Here is a 16,758-nt window from a genome sequence, read left to right as displayed (position 1 = left end):
CGGGGGGGCGGGGCTTGGAGCGGGAAATCCCCTGCGATGATTGGGTCGGGGGTCCCGGGGGGCGGGGCTTGGAGCGGGGAATCCCCAGCGATGATTGGGTCGGGGGTCCCGGGGGGCGGGGCTTGGAGCGGGGAATCCCCTGCGATGATTGGGTCGGGGGTCCCGGGGGGCGGGGCTTGGAGCGGGGAATCCCCTGCGATGATTGGGTCGGGGGTCCCGGGGGGCGGGGCTTGGAGCGGGGACTCCCCTGCGATGATTGGGTCGGGGGTCCCGGGGGGCGGGGCTTGGAGCGGGGAATCCCCAGCGATGATTGGGTCGGGGGTCCGGGGGGGCGGGGCTTGGAGCGGGGACTCCCCTGCGATGATTGGGTCGGGGGTCCCGGGGGGCGGGGCTTGGAGCGGGGAATCCCCTGCGATGATTGGGTCGGGGGTCCCGGGGGCGGGGCTTGGAGCGGGGAATCCCCTGCGATGATTGGGTCGGGGGTCCCGGGGGGCGGGGCTTGGAGCGGGGAATCCCCTGCGATGATTGGGTCGGGGGTCCCGGGGGGCGGGGCTTGGAGCGGGGAATCCCCTGCGATGATTGGGTCGGGGGTCCCGGGGGGCGGGGCTTGGAGCGGGGAATCCCCTGCGATGATTGGGTCGGGGGTCCCGGGGGGCGGGGCTTGGAGCGGGGACTCCCCTGCGATGATTGGGTCGGGGGTCCCGGGGGGCGGGGCTTGGAGCGGGGAATCCCCAGCGATGATTGGGTCGGGGGTCCGGGGGGGCGGGGCTTGGAGCGGGGACTCCCCTGCGATGATTGGGTCGGGGGTCCCGGGGGGCGGGGCTTGGAGCGGGGAATCCCTCGCGATTGGCGGTGGGCGTGGCCTGCCGCGGGGGCGGCCCCTGAGGGTGGCGGGAAGGGGACCCCGAGGGGCGGGGCTTGGGGGGTCCCGAATTTTGGGGGGGGGTCCCCGGATTTTGGGTGGGGTCTCGGGATTTGGGGGGGTCTCGGGGTTTGAACGGGGTGGTCGCCGGGATTTGGCGGGGTCCCGGATTTTGGATCGAGGGTCCCGGGATTTGGGTGGGGGTCCCGGATTTTGGGTGGGGTCCGGGGATTTGGGGGGGTCCCGGATTTTGGGGGGGGTCCCGGATTTTGGGGGGGGTCCGGGGATTTGGGGGGTCTCTGAGGGGTTTGGGGTCCCCGAGGCCGCTGCCCCCGGAGCCGCTCTCGGTTTTGGGCTGACTCAGCGGATGTGGGCAGCGCCCCGCGCAGGAACCGGGGGGGGCTCCCCGCCTTTACTGAGCACCCCAAAAACCGGGACGGGGGGGGGGGACACCTCCGTGCGACCCCCGGGGGGGGAAGGGAGGGGGGCGGGGCGGGGACCCCTCCCCCATCCCCCTTCCGCCCCGTCCCCCTCCCCCATCCTCCTTCCGCCCCTCCCCCGTCCCCCTCCCCAGCCAGGCTGGGGCTTGGGGGCTCTGGGCTGTACCACTCTGCCGTGGGGGGGGGGGGGAGGCAATGGGGCGTCTTACCGAGTTTGGGGGGCTCTGGGCTGTACCACTGGATTTGGGGGGGCACCGGTGTGTTTGGGGGTCCGTGGGCTGTACCACTGTGCTGGCAGGGGGGTGATTGTGCAGCCGTGTTTTGGGGGGGTCTCGGCTGTACCACTCGGTTTGGGGGGGCATCGGTGTGTTTTGAAAGGCCGTGGGCTGTACCATTTGTTTTGGGGGGGCACTGATGTGTTTTGGGGGGCCGTGGGCTGTACCATTTGTTTGGGGGGGGCACTGGTGTGTTTTGGGGGGCCGTGGGCTGTACCACTGTGCTGACAGGGGGGTGATTTGTGCAGCTGTGTTTTGGGGGGCAGTGGAGTGTACCACTCGATTTTGGGGAGCATTGGTGTACACCCCTGTGGTTTGGGGGGCTCTGGGCTGTACCACTTGGTTTGGGGGGGCACTGGAATACACCACTGTGTTTTTGGGGGCTTTGGACTGTACCACTCGATTTTGGGGGGCACAGGAGTATAGCAGTGTCTTTTGGGGGGCCGTGGGCTGTACCACTGTGCTGGCAGGGGGGTGATTGTGCAGCCGTGTTTTGGGGGGGTCTCTGGGGGCCCCGAGGGGATTTTGGGGGGTCCGAGGTGGGGGGGTCTCACCCTGGGGACGGCGCAGCAGCAGCAGAGCCTCACAGCCCCCCCAGTACAAACCACTACACACCAGTACAGACCAGTTGCACACCAGTATGGACCAGTAACCACCAGTAACACTCCCCAGTGCTCCCATTAACCACCAGTAACACTCCCCAGTGCTCCCAGTAACCACCAGTAACACGCCCCAGTGCTCCCAATTCACTCCAATGTTCCCAGTTCCCTCCCAGTGCTCCCAGTTTGGCTCCCAGTGCTCCCAGTTCTCTCCCAGTGCTCCCAGTTTGGCTCCCAGTTCCCCCAGTTTGGCTCCCAGTGCTCCCAGTGCTCCCAGTTTGGCTCCCAGTTCCCCCAGTTTGTCTCCCAGTGCTCCCAGTTCCCCCAGTTTGCCGCCGTTCCCGTTCCCCGCCCCCCGGTACCCCCGCGGGGTCTCTCCGGCAACGCGCGCGAGGCCGGCGGGCGCGAGCCGCGGCGGCGGGGGCTGAGCGACGGGCGGCTCCGCCAATCAGCGGCCGCAGCGCGCGGGAGGGGGCGGGACGGGCCGCGCCGCCGACACCGGATAGGCGGGCGCTCCGCCAATCAGCGGCCGCAAAGCCCGCGGGGCGGCGCGGAGGCTGCTGGGAGTTGTAGTCCGGCTGGATCGTCGCGCTCTCTCCCACAGGGCCCCGCGGCGGAAGATGGCGGCGGGCGATGGCGCGGCCGAGGCGCCAGGACCGGGGCCGGGGCCGGGGCCGGGACAGGGGCCGGTGTCCTTCTCCTTCAGCCGCAGGGCGGAGCGGCGGCGGCCGCTGCCCGCGGGACCGTGCGCGGAGCCCGGCGCGGGCGGTGACACCGAGAGCGACACCGACTTCCTGACGGCCGTGGAGGGCCGCGAGCTGCTCAGGTGGGCGGGGCTGGAGCCGGCGGGGGCGGGGCTTGGTGAGTTATGAATGGGCACGCGGTCACCGCGTGCGGCGGGTTGGGCGGGGCTAAGACGAGGGGGCGTGGTTTCCGCCCGGGGTTGCCTCTGAGTGGGCGTGGCTAAGGCCGTGTCCCCGCCCCCAGCACGCGGCCGGCCCCGCCCCCCAAGCAGGAGCTGGTGATCCCGCTGATCCCGGCCCGCCGCCGCTGGAACCCCGGGACCACCGGGACAACCGGCACCGGGACCGACCCCGCCCCCGGAACCGGCACCGGAACCGCCCACGGGACTGATCCCACCCACGGAACCGGCACCGCCCCCGGAACCGGCACCGGAACCGCCCACGGGACTGACCCCGCCCACGGAACCGGCACCGCCCACGGGACAGACCCCGCCCCCAGATCTGACCCCGCCCCTTGTACAGGCCCCGCCCATAGTTCTGACCCCGCCCATGGATCAAGCCCCGCCCCCATCAGAAGCCCCGCCCACAGCGCTGACCCCATCCATGGAATAAGCCCCGCCCCCAGCGCAGGCCCCGCCCCCAGTTCTGCCCCCGCCCGTGGACCAAGCCCCGCCCCCCACAGAAGCCCCGCCCCCCACAGAAGCCCCGCCCCCAGCGCCGCCCCCCCCTCGGTGGAGGCTCAGGCGGTGCAGGAGCTGCTGCAGGGTGAGTTTGGGGGTCCCGGGGGTGTTTGGGGTCCCCCTGAGCCCCCTGACCCCCAGCGGGGTCCCGGGGGTGTTTGGGGTCCCCCTGAGCCCCCCTGACCCCCCCTGCCCCCCCAGAGGCGCGGCAGAGCCAGGAGCCCCCCCCGGGCCAGCCCGGCCCCATCATGGCCATCCCCCTGCCGGGGCAGCGGGACAGGGACGTGGGCACGGGGCCGCAGCCGGTGAGACCCCCGGGACCCCCCCGGGACCCCCAAATAGCCCCGGGACCCCCCGGGACCCCAGATAGCCCCGGGACCCCCCCCCGGGACCCCAGATAGCCCCGGGACCCCCCCGGGACCCCAGATAGCCCCGGGACCCCCCGGGACCCCAGATAGCCCTGGGACCCCCAAATAGCCCCGGGACCCCCAAATAGCCCCTGGGATCCCCAAATAGTCCCGGGACCCCCCCCGGGACCCCAGATAGCCCCGGGACCCCCCAGGACCCCAAATATCCTCAGGATCCCCCTCTGGGTACCCCCAAATATCTTCTGGGGTCCCCAAATATCCCCCGGGACCCCCAAATATCCCCAGGAACACCCTCTGGAACTCCCAGATATCCCCAGGATCCCCAAATATCGCCTCAGGACCCCCAAATATCCCCCCGGGATCCCCAAATAGCCCCAAGGACCCCCCTCTGAGACCCTGAAATAGTCCCTGGGACCCCCAGATGTCCCCAGGGACCCCACTCTGGGACCCCCAAATATCCCCCCGGGACCCCCATGGAGACCTTCAAATCCCCCCAGACCCCTTTGGGGATTCCCAAATCCTTCCTGGGGACCCCCAAATCTCCCTGGGACCCCCATGGGGATCCTCAAATCCCCCCTGGGAACTCCAAATCCCCCCTGGTGATCCCCAGATCCCCCCTGGGGACCCCCAGCTCCCCCTGGGACCCCCAAATCCCGCCGGGACCCCCAGAGCGCCCCCCTGCCCGCAGACCCCCCAGGACTACGAGGCGGTGCCCGTGGGGCAGTTCGGGCTGGCCATGCTGCGGGGGATGGGCTGGAGCCAGGGCCAGGGCATCGGCCGCACCTTCGCCAGGTGAGGGCACCCCGAAACCGGGCACCCCGAAACTGGGAACCCCGAGATTGGGGAACCCCAAAACTGGGGCACCCCGAAACCTGGGCACCCCGAAACTGGGCACCCTGAAACTGGGGAACCCCGAAACTGGGAACCCCGAAACTGGGCACCCCGAAAATGGGCACCCTGAAACTGGGGAACCCCGAGATTGGGGCACCCCGAAACTGGGAACCCCGAAACCGGGAACCCCGAGATTGGGGAGCCCCGAAACCTGGGCACCCCGAAACTGGGCACCCTGAAACTGGGGAACCCCAAAACACGGACACCCCGAAACTGCGCACCCCGAAACCGGGCACCCTGAAACTGGGGCACCCCAAAATTGGGGAACCCAAAAACACAGGAACCCTGAAACCAGGCACCCCGAAATTGGAGTGCCCCAAAACTGGGGAACCCCAAAACCAGGGCACCCCAAAACCGGGAACCCTGAAACTGGGGTGCCCTGAAACCGGGAACCCCAAAATTGGAGCACCCCAAAACACGGGCACCCCGAAACCAGGCACTCCAAAATTGGGGAACCCCAAAACGCAGACACCTCAAAACCGGGCACCCCGAAACAGGGAACTCTGAAATTGGGGAACCCCGAAATCAGGCACCCCAAAAGTGGGGTGCCCTGAAACCGGGCACCCCAAAACCGGGCACCCCAAGACCGTGGAACCCTGAAACTGGGGAATCCCAAAACCCAGGCACCCTGAAACCAGGCACCCAGAAATTGGGGAACCCTGAAACCTGGGAACCCCAAAACGGGGCACCCCAAAACTGGGGGTAACCCAAAACTGGGGCACCCGGAAACCGGGGCAACCTGAAATTGGGGGCATCCTTAAGCCGAGGGTACCCCAGAACCGGGGCACCCGGAGCTGAGGGTGCCCCGAAACTGAGGGTGCCCCAAAACCAGGGCACCCCAATACTGTGGCACGTGAAACTGAGGGTGCCCCAAAACTAGGGCACCCCATCACCAGGGGCACCCCGAAACCGGGGTCACCTTGGAACTGGGGCACCCGAGATTGGGGGCACCCGACATTGGGGACACCCAAGATTGGGGGCACCCCGAGATTGGGGACACCCTGAGACTGGGGACACCCCGACTTTGGGGACACCCGAGATCAGGGACACCCCGACATTGGGGACACCCCGACATTGGGGGCACCCGAGATTGGGGACACCCGAGATTGGGGACACCCGAGATTGGGGACACCCGAGACTGGGGACACCCCAACATTGGGGGCACCCGAGATTGGGGGCACCCGACATTGGAGACACTCGAGATTGGGGACACCCGAGATTGGGGACACCCGAGCTCGGGGACACCCCGACCTTGGGGACAGCCCGGGGCCGGGCGCAGCTGAGCCACCCTTCCCGCAGGGTGGTGCCCCCCCTGGAGCAGCGGCCCCGCCCGCGGGGGTTGGGGCTGGGGGCCGAGGCCGCCCCCCCCGGGGCCGGGGAGCCCCCCCAGGCCGGGCCCGGCGTGGGCGACGCCGTCAGCATCGAGGCCGGGCCCCACCGCGGCCTGCGCGGCCAGGTGAGCGCGCGGCGGGGCCGTGCGGACCGGGGCAGGGCGGTATGGACCGGTATGGACCGGTATGGACCAGGGCAGGGCGGTATGGACCGGTATGGACTGGGGCAGGGCGGTATGGACTGGTACGGACCGGTATGGACCAGGGCAGGGCGGTATTGGACCGGTACGGGACGGGGCGGGGCCCTATGGACCAGTACGGACTGGTATGGACTGGTACAGGGTGGGGCGGGGCCGTGCGGACCGGTATGGACTGGTACGGACCGGGGCAGGGCGGTATGGACTGGTAGGGACCGGTATGGACCGGGGCAGGGCGGGGTGGACCGGTATGGACCGGTATGGACTGGTATGGACCGGGGCAGGGCGGTATGGACTGGTACGGACCGGTATGGACTGGTATGGACCGGGGCAGGGCGGTATGGACCGGTATGGACCGGTACGGAGCAGGGTGGGGCCGTACAGAACCAGTATGGACTGGTACGGACTGGTACAGGGCGGGGTGGGGCCATACGGACTGGTATGGACCGGTATGGGGCGGGGCAGGGCTGTGTGGGGCGGTATAGACCAGTACAGACCAGTACAGACCAGTGCAGAGCGGTGTGGGGTAGTACGGACCAGTACAGACCAGTACGGACCAGTGCAGAGCGGTGTGGGGCAGTACGGACCAGTATAGACCAGTACGGACCAGTGCAGAGCAGTGTGGGGCAGTACGGACCAGTATAGACCAGTACAGACCAGTATAGACCAGTACTGACCAGTGCAGAGCAGTGTGGGGCAATACAGACCAGTATGGACCAGTACGGACGGTGTGGGGTGCTGTGGGGCAGTACAGGGCCGTATAGACCAGTACAGACCAGTATGGGGCGCTGCGGGGCAGTACAGACCAGTATAGACCAGTACAGACCAGTGTGGGGTGGTGCAGGGCGGTATAGACTGGTACAGACCAATATGGACCAGTGTCGGGTGGTGCAGACCAGTATGAACCAGTCCTAACTGGTCTCTAACTGCTCTGTAACTGGTGTAACTGGTCTCTAACTGGTGTAACTGGTCTCTAACTGGTGTAATCGGTCTCTAACTGGTCTCTAACCGGTTTAACTGGTCTCTAACTGGTGTTAACTGGTCTCTAACTGGTTTAACTGGTCTCTAACTGGTGTAACTGGTCTCTAACTGGTCTCTAACTGGTCTCTAACTGGTGTAACTGGTCTCTAACTGGTCTCTAACTTGTTTAACTGGTCTCTAACTGGTGTAACTGGTCTCTAACTGGTCTCTAACTGGTGTTAACTGGTCTCTAACTGGTCTCTAACTGGTCTCTAACTGGTGTTAACTGGTCTCTAACTGGTCTCTAACTGGTCTCTAACTGGTTTAACTGGTCTCTAACTGGTGTAATTGGTCTCTAACTGGTGTTAACTGGTCTCTAACTGGTCTCTAACTGGTCTCTAACTGGTTTAACTGGTCTCTAACTGGTTTAACTGGTCTCTAACTGGTGTAATTGGTCTCTAACTGGTGTTAACTGGTCTCTAACTGGTCTCTAACTGGTCTCTAACTGGTTTAACTGGTCTCTAACTGGTGTAACTGGTCTCTAACTGGTGTAACTGGTCTCTAACTGGTCTCTAACTGGTTTAACTGGTCTCTAACTGGTCTCTAACTGGTGTAACTGGTCTCTAACTGGTGTAACTGGTTTAACTGGTCTCTAACTGGTGTAACTGGTCTCTAACTGGTGTAACTGGTCTCTAACTGGTCTTTAACTTGTTTAACTGGTCTCTAGCTGGTTTAACTGGTCTCTAACTGGTCTATAACTGGTTTAACTGGTCTCTAACTGGTGTAACTGGTCTCTAACTGGTGTAACTGGTCTCTAACTGGTCACTAACTGGTCTCTAACTGGTCACTAACTGGTGTAACTGGTCTCTAACTGGTCTCTAACTGGTTTAACTGGTCTCTAACTGGTCTCTAACTGGTGTAACTGGTCTCTAACTGGTCTCTAACTGGTGTAACTGGTCTCTAACTGGTGTAACTGGTTTAACTGGTCTCTAACTGGTGTAACTGGTCTCTAACTGGTGTAACTGGTCTCTAACTGGTCTTTAACTTGTTTAACTGGTCTCTAGCTGGTTTAACTGGTCTCTAACTGGTCTATAACTGGTTTAACTGGTCTCTAACTGGTGTAACTGGTCTCTAACTGGTGTAACTGGTCTCTAACTGGTCACTAACTGGTGTAACTGGTCTCTAACTGGTTTAACTGGTCTCTAACTGGTGTAACTGGTCTCTAACTGGTGTAATCGGTCTCTAACTGGTCTCTAACCGGTTTAACTGGTCTCTAACTGGTCTCTAACTGGTCTCTAACTGGTTTAACTGGTCTCTAACTGGTTTAACTGGTCTCTAACTGGTTTAACTGGTCTCTAACCGGTTTAACTGGTCTCTAACTGGTGCAGGTGCAGGCGCTGCTGCCCGAGGCCGGCCGCGCTCTCGTGCGCCTCCTGCTGGGCGGGCAGGTCGTGACCGTCAGCCAGCACGGGCTGCGCGCCCTGAGCGACGGTGAGTCCAGTACGGACCAGTACAGACCAGTACGGACCAGTACCCGACCCCTGAGACCCCCCCAGTAACCCCTGAGACAGCCCCAGTAACCCCCAGTAACCCCTGAGCAACGGTGAGTCCAGTATGGACCAGCACGGACCAGTACGGACCAGTATAGACCAGTAACCGACCCCTGAGACCCCCCCAGTAACCTCCAGTCCCCCCCAGTCCCTCCCAGTCCCCCCAGTCCCTCCCAGTTCCCTCCCAGTCCCCCCCAGTCCCTCCCAGTTCCCTCCCAGTCCCCCCCAGTCCCTCCCAGTCCCCCCCAGTCCCTCCCAGTTCCTCCCAGTCCCCTCCCAGTCCCTCCCAGTTCCCTCCCAGTCCCTCCCAGTCCCTCCCAGTTCCCTCCCAGTCCCTCCCAGTCCCTCCCAGTTCCCTCCCAGTCCCTCCCAGTCCCTCCCAGTTCCCTCCCAGTTCCTCCCAGTCCCTCCCAGTTCCCCCCAGTCCCTCCCAGTCCCTCCCAGTTCCTCCCAGTTCCCTCCCAGTCCCTCCCAGTCCCTCCCAGTTCCCTCCCAGTCCCCCCCAGTCCCTCCCAGTCCCTCCCAGTCCCTCCCAGTTCCCTCCCAGTCCCTCCCAGTCCCCTCCCAGTCCCTCCCAGTTCCCTCCCAGTCCCTCCCAGTCCCCCCCAGTTCCCTCCCAGTTCCCTCCCAGTCCCTCCCAGTTCCTCCCAGTCCCCTCCCAGTCCCTCCCAGTCCCTCCCAGTCCCTCCCAGTCCCCCCCAGTTCCCTCCCAGTTCCCTCCCAGTCCCTCCCAGTTCCCTCCCAGTCCCTCCCAGTTCCCTCCCAGTCCCTCCCAGTCCCCTCCCAGTCCCTCCCAGTTCCCTCCCAGTCCCTCCCAGTTCCTCCCAGTCACTCCCAGTTCCCCCCAGGTGCCTCCCGGTCCCTCCCAGTTCCTCCCAGTCCCCTCCCAGTTCCCCCCAGGTGCCTCCCAGTCCCTCCCAGTTCCCTCCCAGTTCCCTCCCAGTCCCTCCCAGTCCCTCCCAGTTCCCCCCAGGTGCCTCCCGGTCCCTCCCAGTTCCTCCCAGTCCCCTCCCAGTCCCTCCCAGTTCCCTCCCAGTCCCTCCCAGTCCCTCCCAGTTCCCTCCCAGTTCCCTCCCAGTCACTCCCAGTCCCTCCCAGTTCCCTCCCAGTCCCTCCCAGTCCCTCCCAGTTCCCTCCCAGTTCCCTCCCAGTTCCCTCCCAGTCACTCCCAGTCCCTCCCAGTCCCTCCCAGTCCCTTCCAGTCACTCCCAGTTCCCTCCCAGTCCCTCCCAGTTCCCCCCCAGTCCCTCCCAGTCCCTCCCAGTCACTCCCAGTTCCCCCCAGGTGCCCCGGGCCGTCCCTCCCCGCCGGGCTCCGGGGGAGGGGCGCAGGGTGAGGACCCCCCGCGGGGGGGGGGCAAGCGCCGGGAGCCCCCCCCGGAGCAGAGGTGAGGGGGGGTCAGTTTTGGGGGGGTCAATTTTGGGGGGTCACGGGGGTTTATTTTGGGGGCTCCGTCTGGGGGGGTTGGGGTGGTTCATTTTTGGGGGGGCCCGGGGGGGCTCATTTTGGGGGTTCCATTTTTGGGGGTTTGTGGGGGGCTCTTATTTTGGGGGGCTTTGGGGTCATTTTGGGCGATTCTCGATTTGGGGGGGCTTTTGGGGGTTAATTTTTGGGGGCTTTGGGGGGGTTCTTTTTTGGGGGGTGGGGCTCATTTTGGGGGGGTTTGGGGAGGCTGAAGGGGTCGTTTTGGGGGGCTTTGGGGGGGTTCTTTTTTGGGGGAGTGGGGGCTCATTTTGGGGGTTTCATTTTTGGGGGGCTCTCACTTTGGGGGGGCTGATTGCGTCATTTTGGGGGGGTGGGGGCTCATTTTGGAGGGGTTTGGGGGGATTCATTTTTGAGGGGCTCTCACTTTGGGGGGCTGCGGGCATCATTTTGGGGGACTTCCGGGGGGGGTTCATTTTTGGGGGCTGAGGGGGTCATTTTGGGGGGGATTATTTTGGGGGAGTTTGGGGGTTTCATTTTTGGGGGGGTTCGGCGGTGTTCTCATTTTGGGGGGGCTCATGTTGGGGGGGTTCCGGGGGTCCTTTCATATGGGGGGGCTCTAATTTTGGGGGTGTCATTAACCCTTGAGGGGAGGGAGCCCTTTGGGGGGGGGGGTGTGACCCCCCTGCCCAATTGGGGGGCGGGGCCTGAGCCCCCCAACATTTTTGGGGTGGGGGGGTGCTGAACTTTGGGGGGGTTCCCATGGGGGGGTCTGGAGAGGGGATTTTGGGGGGGGGTCAGTTTTGGGGGGCTCCAGGGCTCTGGGGGTGCTGAGTTTTGGGGAGGGGGGGTCTCAGCAATTTGGGGACCCTGGGGCGGGGGAGGGGGGGGTCTCAGCAATTTGGGGACCCCCCCAGGAGCGCGAAGCAGCCCCGGGGGGCCCCCCCGCGCCCCCCCCCCACTGGCTGGCGGGGACCTGCGCGTGCGCTGCGTGGACACGGCCTTCCGGGGGGGGGTCTTCTACAACTGCAAGGTGGGACCCCCAAACTGCGCCCCAAAATAGCACTGACCCCCCCGGGACCCCAAAATACTCACTGACACCCCCCGGGACCCCAGAATACCCACTGACCCCCCCCGGGACCCCAAAATACCCACTGACCCCCCCGGGACCACAAAATATCCCCTGACCTCCCCAGGATCCAAAATATCCACTGACACCCCCCCCCCCACCCCCCGGGATCAAAAATATCCACACCCCGGGTGAATTTTTGGGACCCCAGATGAATTTTGGGGTTCCCTGGGTGGATTTCGGGGTTCCCCGGGTGGATTTTGGGGTTCCCCGGGTGGATTTTGGGGACCCCGGGTGGATTTTGGGGACCCCGGGTGGATTTCGGGGTTTTCCCGGGTGGATTTCGGGGTCCCCCAGATGACAATCGAGGACCTGCTGGCCCCCGACATCTGCGTGTGCCGCACGGACGACGGGCGCCTGGTGGAGGGTGAGACCCCCCCCAAAATTTGGGGGGTCCCCAAAACTCCTACTGACCCTCCAAACCTCCTCTGGAACCCCCAAATCCCCTCCTGACCCCCCAAAACTCCTCCTGACCCCCCCAAATCCCCCTGGGACCACCAAACTCCTCCTGACCCCCCAAAACCCCCCTCCTGACCCCCCAAAACCCCTCCTAACCCCCCAAATTCTTCTGGGACCCCCAAAATCCCCCAACCCCCCTCTAAAAATCCACTTCAACCCCCAAAATCCCCCTGGGACCCCCAAAAATCCTTCTGGGACCCCCCAAAATCCCCCCGTCCCCCTCCCGATCCCCCAAAAGCCCCCCCCTGAGCCCCCCAAACCTTCCTGGGACCCCAAAAATCCACCTGGGACCACCAGAATCCTTCTGAGCCCCCCTGACACCCCCTGTGCCCCCCAAAATCCCCCCTGTGCCCTCAAAATCCCCCCTGACACCCCCAAATCCCCCCTGACCCCCCCAAAATCCCCCCTGACCCCCCAAATCCCCCCATGACCCCCCAAATCCCCCCTGTGCCCCCCAAAATCCCCCCTGTGCCCCCCAGGGCTGCGCGAGGCCTCTCTGGAGACGGTTGTGCCGCGGGGCAGCTCCGAGCGCGTCATGGTGGTGCTGGGGGAGCACGCGGGCCAGGTCAGACCCCTCCCCAAATTACCAAAGTACCCACAGACCCCTCCCCAAATTACTGAATCACACCCGGACCCTCCCCAAATTACTGAATCACACACGGACCCCTCCCCAAAATACCCACGGACCCCTCCCCAAATTACCCAATTGCACCCGGACCCCTCCCCAAATTACCAAAATACCCACGGACCCCTCCCCAAATTACCAAAGTACACCCGGACCCCTTCCCCAAATTACCCAAAATACCCATGGACCCCTCCCCAAATTACCAAAGTACACCCGGACCCTTCCCCAAATTACCAAAATACCCACAGACCCCTCCCAAAATACCAAATCACACCCGACCCCTCCCCAAATTACCAAAGTATCCACGGACCCCTCCCCAAATTAGCAAAATACCCACGGACCCCTCCCCAAATTGCCCCCGGACTCCCAAATTACCCCAAACCCCTCCCGAAATCCCAAACCCCAAACCCCAAACCCAATCCCAAAACACCAAACCCAACCCAAACCCACTCCCCAAATTCCACAATGACCCAAACCCCAAACCCCAAACCGAAACCCAACCCCAATCCCAATCCCAAATCCAAAACCCCAAAACCCCAAACCCCCAATCCCCAACCCCAAACCCCAAACCTCAAACCCAAATCTCCAAACCCCCAACCCCCCAAACCCCCAAACCCCAATCCCAAATCCCCAAACCCCCCAGTGAACCCAAACCCAATCCCCAAATCCCCAAATCCCAAACTCAATCCCAATCCCAAATCCCCAATCCCAAATCCCCAATCCCCAATCCCAAATCCCCAAACCCCCCAGTGACCCCAAACCCAATCCCCAATCCAAATCCCCAAATCCCCAAACACAATCCCAATCCCAAATCCCCAAATCCCCAAATCCCCAATCCCAAATCCCCAAATCCCCAATCCAAACCCAATCCCCAATCCCAAAATCCCCAATCCCAAATCCCAAATCCCAAATCCCCAATCCCCAAATCCCCAAACGCAATCCCAATCCCAAAATCCCCAATCCCAATCCGAAATCCCCAAATCCCCAATCCCAAATCCCCAATCCCAAATCCCCAAACCTCCAAACCCCCAAACCCCAATCCCAAATCCCCAAACCCCCCAGTGACCCCAATCCCAAATCCCCGATCCAAATCCCCAAATCCCCAAACCCCAATCCCAATCCCAAACCCAATCCCTGATCCCAAATCCCCAATCCCAAATCCCCAAATCCCCAATCCCCAAACCCCAATCCCAATCCCAATCCCCAAACCCCCCAATGACCCCAAACCCAATCCCCAATCCCAAACCCCCCAGTGACACCCAAACCCAATCCCCGATCCCAAATCCCCCAATCCCCAACCCCATCCCCAATCCCAAACCCCCCAGTGACCCTATCCCCAATCCCCAATCCCAAATCCGCAATCCCGACCCTCCCCGGCAGCTGGGCCGGATCCTGGAGCGCGACGGGCGCCGGGGCCGGGCGCTGGTGCAGCTGAGCCGTGCGGGCGCCGCGGTGCTGCCGCTGCCCTTCGACTGCATCTGCCACTACCTGGCGGGGACGAGGACTGAGAGCCCGGGCACGGCGCGGCACGGCACGGAACGGAACGGCACGGCACGGAACGGCACGGCACGGCACGGAACGGCAACCGGGGAGAAAAACGGGCAACCGAGGAGAGAGATGGGAAACAACGGAGAGAAACGGGAAACAACGGAGATGGAAAACAATGGAGAGAAACGGGAAACAACGGAGATGGGGAACAACGGAGAGAAACGGGAAAGAACAGAGAGAGACGGGAAACAACGGAGATGGAAAACAACGGAGATGGGAAACAACGGAGAGACACAGGAAAGAACAGAGAGAGATGGGAAACAACGGTGTTATATGGGCAATAAAGGTGTGAAACAGGCAACAATGGGTGTGATACAGGAAACAACAGAGAGAAACGGGAAAGAACGGAGATGGGAAACAACGGAGAGAAACAGGAAACAACAGAGAGAGACGGGAAACAACGGAGAGAAATGGGAAAGAACAGAGAGAGACGGGAAACAACGGAGATGGGAAACAACGGAGATGGGAAACAACGGAGAGACACAGGAAAGAACAGAGAGAGATGGGAAACAACGGTGTTATATGGGCAATAAAGGTGTGAAACAGGCAACATGGGTGTGAAACGGGAAACAACAGAGAGAGACGGGAAACAACGGAGAGAGACGGGAAACAACAGGAGTGAAATGGGCAATAAAGGACAGAAATGAGCAACAACGGAGAGAAGCAGGAAACAACTGAGAGAACAGGAAACAACGGGTGTGACATGGGCAATAACGGGTGTGACACGGCAACAACAGAGAGAGATGGGAAACAATGGAGAGAAACAGGAAACAATGCCGAGAGACAGGAAACAATGGGTGTGACACGGCAACAATGCAGAGACACAGGAAACAGTGGTGTTATATGGACAATAAAGGTGTGGAAACGGGAAACAACGGAGAGAGACGGGAAAGAATGGAGATGGGAAACAACGGAGAGAGATGGGAAAGAACGGAGAGAGATGGGAAAGAATGGAGATGGGAAACAACGGAGAGAGACGGGAAAGAATGGAGAGAAACGGGAAAGAACAGAGAGAAATGGGCAACCAAGGACTGAAATGGGCAATAAAAGGAGTGAAATGGGCAATAAAGAAGAGAAACGGGCAACAACGGGTGTGAAACGGGCAACAACAGAGACGGAAACAGCAGAGAGAAATGGGCGAAAAAGGAGGGAAACAGGAAATCAAGGTGTGAATACAGGCAATAAAGGACAGAAATGGGAAACAATGGGTCTGAAATGGGCAACAATGGCTGTGAGACCGGCAATAAAGGACAAAATGGGAAACAATGGCGTGAAACGGGCAATATTGGGGAGAAATGGGCAATAAAGGTGTGAAACGGGCAATAAAGGAGAGAAACGGGCAATAAAGGTGTGAAAAGGGCAATAAAGGAGAGAAACGGGCAATAAAGGAGAGAAACGGGCAATAAAGGCGTGAACCGAGCGGCGGCTCCCTCGGCCGTCGCTGGAAGGGGGGACCCCTCCCCTCGGGGACTTCGGGGTCCCCAAACCCCCCAAAATCCCCCCAAATCCCCCCCAAACCCCCCCGGCCCCTCCCCTCCGCCCCGGGGCGCTCTGCCCGCTTCCAACATGGCGGCCGCCGGTTGCTATGGCGACGCCGCACGCCGCCGCCAGTTTCCAACATGGCGCGCCGCCGGGCAGCGGCCCCGCCCTCCCGTCTCCGCCAATCAGCGCGCGCGGCTGCCGGGAGCGAGCCGCCATAGGGCGCGGCGCGGCCACGTGACCGGAAGTCCGCTCTGCCGGGCGTCTCGCTGCTCCGGGCGGCCGCGGGGCTCGGAGGGGATTTGGAGGATTTTGGGGCGATTTTGGGGGTTTTTGGGGTTTTTGGGGTTTTGGGGGTCCCGGGGGGTTTTGGGGACCCTTCGCTCCCCCTTCGGCTCCCCCCGGAGCGGCGCCGCCGCCGCGGGCGCGCCCGCCATGGCGCAGGGCCGGGGGGTGAACAGCCTGCGCTTCAACCAGGACCAGAGTGAGTGGGGGCCGGAGCCCCGAACCCCAAAACCGAACCCCCATAACCATAAACTCCCGAACCCCTGAAACTCCGGAACCCCAAAACCCGAACCCCCATAACCATAAACTCCCGAACCCCTGAAACTCCGGAACCCCAAAACCCGAACCCCCGAACCCCAGAACCTCCTTTGGCCCCCCCAGCGCTCCCACGACACCCCCAAAACCACTCAGCCCCTCCTGAAATGCCCCAAATGCCCCCTGGGGACCCCCAAATTACCCCTGAACCCACCCAGGGACCCCAAATTACCCCTGAACCCGCCCAGGGACCCCCAAATTACCCCTGAACCCACCCAGGGACCCCCAAATTACCCCTGAACCCACCCAGGGACCCCCAGAGCCCCCCCGTGCCCCTCACCCAGGTGCCCTCCAAATCGCCCCGTGCCCCCCTAATGCCCCCCGTGCCCCCCAAACCCCCATAAACCCCCCCATGCCCCCAATGCCCCCCGTGCCCGCAATGCCCCCCGAGCCCCCAAACCTCCCCGTGCCCCCCAATGCCCCCCGTGCCCCCAATGCCCCCGTGCCCCCCAAACCCCCCAAACCCCCCCAATGCCCCCCGTGCCCCCCCAATGCCCCCCGTGCCCCCCAGGCTGTTCTGCGTGGCCAATGGACTCGGGGGTTCGGATCTTCAACGTGGAGCCGCTGATGGAGAAAGGGCACCTGGGTGAGGGGGCGGGG

At 62.9% G+C, this 16,758-nt stretch overlaps 2 protein-coding genes across 2 annotated transcripts in view; both read left to right on the top strand.

Moving 5' to 3' along the window:
- The first annotated feature begins 2,796 nt into the window (after positions 1 to 2,796).
- Positions 2,797 to 15,426, top strand: GPKOW (G-patch domain and KOW motifs). The gene is made up of 10 exons (XM_077789681.1): positions 2,797 to 3,002; positions 3,164 to 3,684; positions 3,801 to 3,904; positions 4,656 to 4,759; positions 6,158 to 6,314; positions 8,735 to 8,837; positions 11,236 to 11,351; positions 11,745 to 11,814; positions 12,386 to 12,471; positions 13,912 to 15,426. The coding sequence occupies exons 1-10, from the start codon at positions 2,797 to 2,799 to the stop codon at positions 14,638 to 14,640; spliced, it is 2,196 nt and encodes a 731-aa protein (XP_077645807.1). The 3' UTR covers positions 14,641 to 15,426.
- Positions 15,427 to 15,993: 567 nt separating this feature from the next.
- The window catches only part of WDR45 (WD repeat domain 45), a 4,082-nt gene continuing 3,317 nt past the window's right edge, over positions 15,994 to 16,758 (top strand). The window contains 2 exon segments of the mRNA XM_077789680.1: positions 15,994 to 16,042; positions 16,670 to 16,736. Of these exon segments, the coding sequence (XP_077645806.1) occupies positions 15,994 to 16,042; positions 16,670 to 16,736 (116 nt within the window).

Source organism: Lonchura striata, chromosome 36 (assembly GCF_046129695.1).
Source record: "Lonchura striata isolate bLonStr1 chromosome 36, bLonStr1.mat, whole genome shotgun sequence".
NCBI lineage: Eukaryota > Metazoa > Chordata > Aves > Passeriformes > Estrildidae > Lonchura > Lonchura striata.
This window is presented reverse-complemented; position numbering and strand designations above follow the sequence as displayed.